Below are 5644 nucleotides of genomic sequence, written 5' to 3' on the forward strand. Positions count from 1 at the left end.
GGTTCTATGGCTATGAAATCTGGATGCCCTTTAAAGCTACCTTTGGGCCGTTCAACACCAGCCCGAAACACTGGCGGGTGAATTTTGGAATTTGGGCCCACTCATCTTTTGGACCAGACTTCGAATACAATTTTTGGACCTGGCACCTTATTGGGCTTCCTCTAAGAAGTTGCAAGTCCCATGCTAAATTGTGGTCACTTATTGGAGAGCGTAAGAGAATTCATACTCGACTAGCCAAATGTTATTTTAGTTTGCCCCGAAGCATAATCGGGTGAAAATCAAGCACATCCGGCTAGCTACTTTAATAAAAAGTTTGGTGAGCTATTAGGGTGCTTACCAAATATAGTGAGCATTGTGCACTCATCAAATGTTTAAATTTTTATTTTTTTTTAGTTCTATCATTTTCTCTCTTCTTAATAAAAAAGAATAAGACATACTTGATAAATAATATTAAATTGAATAATGAAAGTGGATAGCTAAGATAGAGAGTGAGATTTGAAAAAAAATGGGTAGTTCAAATTTTTTTTTTTTTTTTTTTTTTTAAAAAAAGTAAATTTTTTAGCTAAAAATGAAAGAAAATTTGCTGGGGCTAATATAAATGCTAGAACCAGTTTCTTATACATAAAAGAATTCTCAAACCAATTGATTTTCTTACTGTCGTTTTTGCATTACCACCCTTGTAGTATTGGGAGAGATAGAGCGAAGCCAGGGTCTCAAGACTCTCAACATAAGATTGCATGTTCTGATTTTATAATAAATTATTGCTTATCTCAAAGGTTTAAGCCCAAAAAAAAAAAAAAAAGGATTAATTTAATTCTTAATTGTTATTCCAATTAATCTTGTTTGTGGATTTCAAAATGATTATGAGATGTTATTTTCTCAAGTGAGGTTTTTAAGTCTAACTAGTTTCTTGCTTTATGTTTTGACAACTCAATTGGTGAGGAGACTTCTTCTTATGTTTTAGTCTCCTTCCAATTTATAAGTCTTTGTCGTGTTGTTTAGGTCTAGTGTGTCGCCAATTTGGTATTCTCTATTGCTTTGATTTTTTTTTTTTTTTTTTCTTTGAATACAATCAAATCACTTATAATATTTTTGTATGTTTTATTTGATTTTGTTCTTCAAAATATTAAAGAAGAAGAAAGGGTTGAAATTATGGTCATCATTTTGTATTGTGCACATGGCAAAAAGGGGGTCAATGTCTGCTTGTCTTAGACTTCTGCTTGACGACACTTGTTGGGTGATATTGAAGGGACAGGTTCAGTCCCCCGCAACCCCCCCAACACCCAAAGTCCCATCCCCATTAACCCATCGGGGGGGAGGGGGAAGGAATCAAGAAAATTACAAAACCATGAATTCTGTTTCCCACCACATATGTTCTTCATCTTTCAAATTTTATACTCCTTTGATTGAGACGCCTTTGAACAATAAATCAGTCCTTGATACAATGGCTTGTTTGTTAGTAAATTTAATTAATCACATTGTACCAAATAAAAATTAATCGGGTCGGGTCGGGTCGGGTCGAAATTGGCCCAGCCCGGCCGTAAGTTGAGGTATATATATTAATTATGAACCACTTGATTAACTCTCGGTGCACTTAAATGGGCCGGAAAAAAGCAATTAGACAAGAGTGGTGGGGAGATCATTTCAGTGAACAAATAATAGTTTAAGAAATGGGATAGTTGTATGAACCTTGATTAATGGACTACTAATTAGCCTTCACGTGTTGTTACTCACTCTATCAACTGCTTTCACCCACCAATTTGGCTCTACCTGGCCTTTCTGGCCACTTTTTAGAATGTTTCTCGCTATAATTCTCTTCCTTCATTTCTCTTTCACATTAACTCCATTTCCAAAGACTTGTAGCGCGTAGTCTTTGTTTGGTCAAACACGTCGGAGCGAGGGACTATTTTATATTTAATTGTTAAGAGAAGCAAGAAAGCTAAAGAAAAGTCAAAAGTTTTCATAATCCTTAATTACTATTAAGACTTTGAGGAAACACTTTGAAGAAAACCACTTATAAGTTTTCATAATCCCTTTCGAGGAAACTTCTTCCATCTTACATTCTTACTTACTATTATTATAAGTGGTTTAGTTGGATTTGCATAATCCAACCCTAACTCCATACTTTTCTCCCATTTGTCCCATTTAAATTGAACATAAATGGTAATATATATATAAGAGATGGGGGTAAAAGTCTAAAATACATCTGATAGTCGTCACGTGGCGTCACCAGAGCAATAAGGCAGACTTTTCGTTTGACACGTCTCTGCATTTAGTTGCTTGGTTTCCAAGCTTTGGACCAAAAACAAACCTCACTGGGATAGGGTGCATTAAAATAAAGGAAAAATTGAATAATATGTCTCTATTTTCTGGTTCAATTGTTGTCATCACCTGCATATCGTTAAAGTGGATGGCGGCCACAAATTCGGAAAGAAAACACTGCTCTGGGCCTCACCACTATCATCATTCATCACCATTCACCACTCTCGATCACCATCACCCCACCACGTAACAGTTTTACGATGACTGCGCAATTTCTCATATATATCTCTTCCCACACCCTTTTAGGAAGACGGTACGAATGCCAAATCTCCTGCTGGATTCACGGCTTTTGTGTTTGGATATTGTATGTTCGTTAGTTTTTTTTTTTTTTTTTTAAGAAAAACCCATTAACAAACAAATCAAAAAATAAATAAATAAATAAATGTAAAATAACATAATGGACCCTAGCCTGTTAATTTGCCAGAGGAAGACTTTTAGGGTTCTTAAGATAATGGTGATAGTGGAAGGCGGCTGTCATTCATAGGCTGGGGTGGCCCCGTCATGTGGGTACGTGGCCATTTTTGAGCTACAGTTTCTTTCATATCTGTTTGTTCACCAACCGGGTCCCGCCAAATCACACTCCACCTATTAAATCCATGTCATTCCAAATTTATTTGACGCCCCCAAAGTTCAACCCCCTCCATTTGAAATTTCCGCTCTTGATTTGAAGCCGCCGGTAGTCCATTTATTTTTTCTCCGGTTTTCCCTCTTTAGCCCTCCTTGTTTATTTATTTTGGATTATAAGATTCATTCAGTTTTCTCTTGATAGCGTGAACCAGCGTGGTGGGGCTCTCCATTATTATACGTCCTTTTTGCGGGCTCTGGGCTCCCACTCACCACTGTATTCTTTCATCCATTTTCATCTTGATATTTTAAAGTTTAAAAACATGGATAATAGTCGCTACGATTGTTAATTTTTTTTAAAAAAATAACAAAAACGTGCTAATCTTGTTGCTAATATACGAATCAACAATTCGTATTCGCATGTTAAGTTTATGTAATTTCCGAGTTATAGATATACAAGCTACCATTATGGTTCCTATATATATATATATATATATATATATATATATATGCCATAATTTGCTCTGATATACTAATGATCCATTAATTATGATAAGAGCCAAGAAAATGTAAGAATCCAATCAAGAACTTAGAACTGAGAACACCCATCCATCCATCCATCCATCTACCAAAGAAGGTAAAAAATGGAAGCATCTAAGCTTTGGAAGAGTCCACAAGATATCCGACAAAAGTCTTACCTCAGGGCAAGACGACTTGGCGGGGTTTAAGGAGCACGTGCCTAACATTTGACACTTTCCTGTGTGCTATCCAGTTAAGCACTGGCCGGCAAACAGGGAAGAAGAAGATTCATTGAACAAAAACAAATCATTTACTAATCAGAAACCAAACATCCATAGACACCAATTTTATTCTATTCTATTATTAATTTAAATAATTAATCTTGCTAATTGCTACAATAAAACCCCCCCATTTACTTTTCAACGCTTTTTTGGCGTGAAACCAAAGGAATGGCCTAAAAATCTCTCAAAACCCACCCTTCACGCACTTCAAACTTATCACCTCGCAATTATGTTTTATTTTTTTATTTTTTTAAATACGGCATAATTACAATTAGACCAATAACAATATAACAAAACCTCATTGGCTCATTAACAGAAGACAAAATCGGCGTATTAGTGCTAGGATCGGCTGACTCTCTGTCTATGTATATCAAACACTCCGTAGTTTTTACCTATATAAAGATCAAAATGAACGAGGGCCACTTTAGGAATTCCGACTCTCTTGGTCCACTCCCCCGTCAACCAACTAACTAATCAAAATATGCCACGTCACTGTTTCGGAAATAGGTGGGGAACCGTATTACTAAACACTCCCTCACTGTTCCACTAAGAAATCGTCGATGTCAAACTCCCCGAACTCTTCCTCCTCTTGATGGGCCAAGTGCTTTCTAGACAAAACAAAATCCGGCGAACCTAACGGCAAGTCGATATCAAACCCGAAGACATCAGCGTCCAAGTAACAGAATCCGTCGAACGGCGTCGTTGATTCGTCATAAGGCAGGACCGAAGTGGGCGAGGAGGCAGCTGCGTCAGACATGCCAGAGCTTTCCTTGGGACTCTCAACGTCGACCGACACCGACGTTTCCGTCGTAACGGCGTTCGCGACGGCGTTAGGGAAGTTTGTGACGGCGTTAGGACCCTTGAGCTTCACCGCTGCTTTGTCATACATAGAGGCAGCTTCTTCGGCCGTGTCGAAGGTTCCCAGCCAGACCCGCTTGCGGCGGGTCGGGTCTCGGATCTCGGCTGCCCAGCGACCCCAAGGCCTCTGCCGGACACCTCTGAACTTTTTCCGGCGCTTGGCTTCGGACCCCGGCGATCTCAACGGTCTCTTTTTAGCTGCAGGCTCCTGCCTCAGCGACTTCTTGGGGGAAAGTGATGGCGGTTGCTCGAAGCTGATCTCTCTGACGTGCCGTTTAACTCTTCGTACGGACCAATATTCTTCGTCGTCGTCGCTGGAGGAGTCAGTGGCATCGCCGTCGGTGAGTATGATCCTCACAAGCTTGAGCTTTGGTTGTGAGTCGCCGGGAGTCGTGGGTTTCCGTTGATGAATGAGCTCAGTTGTTGTTACTATGTGCTGAGAGAACTTTACGGACTTGCCGAATTGGGGATGGTGGAAACTGTTTGTGTCGGGGCTTGTCATGGTGCTTTTTGTAGAAGATGATAGGAGATCGGACAGTAGCAGATGGGTTTGTTCAGATGCATCAAAGGAAGCGAAAAAGCATGTGATCCAGTGAAGGTGGGTTTTTCTCGATCAAAGGAAAGGAAAGAGCTTTATGAAGAACAAAGGGGGAGATTCTATGCCTCTTATGTATAATTGGAAGTGAAAAAGAGGAAAAGACTAAAGAGAGAGTGGTAGCAGAGAAACCTTGTACGAAGATACATAGCAAGGAAAGTATCTGGGCTTTGGATACGCTTATAATTACAAGACTTGGGAGTAGAGAGAGTGAGACTGAGACAGATGGACAACAATTTACAGAGGGAAGAATTGACGCGACCCACCCGAGGTAAAGAAAGAGAGACCTCGGGCTTTTGGCGGGAAGGAGACTCGGGTTAAAGCCCCTTGCAGGTTTTGTGTGTTGGGATTGATGGGAGGGAAGGGAGCTAGCGAAAAGATTCGACGCCGAAGGAAGGAAGAAGGAAGAAAACGAGGGGAAAATTGAGCGGGTCAAGTGTATATATAGTGCACGGGACTCTGTTTTTCCCTTCTTTCTTTTATCTTTTTTCAGAAAAATACCGTC

At 39.7% G+C, this 5644-nt stretch overlaps 1 protein-coding gene across 1 annotated transcript; it reads right to left on the bottom strand.

Moving 5' to 3' along the window:
• Positions 1–3714: 3714 nt before the first annotated feature.
• On the bottom strand, positions 3715–5644 carry LOC132164084 (pathogenesis-related genes transcriptional activator PTI6-like). The gene has a single exon (XM_059574502.2). The coding sequence runs from the start codon at positions 5044–5046 to the stop codon at positions 4222–4224; it is 825 nt and encodes a 274-aa protein (XP_059430485.2). The 5' UTR covers positions 5047–5644; the 3' UTR covers positions 3715–4221.

This window comes from Corylus avellana, chromosome 8 (assembly GCF_965113065.1).
Source record: "Corylus avellana chromosome 8, dhCorAvel1.hap1.2, whole genome shotgun sequence".
NCBI classification, from domain to species: Eukaryota; Viridiplantae; Streptophyta; class Magnoliopsida; order Fagales; family Betulaceae; genus Corylus; species Corylus avellana.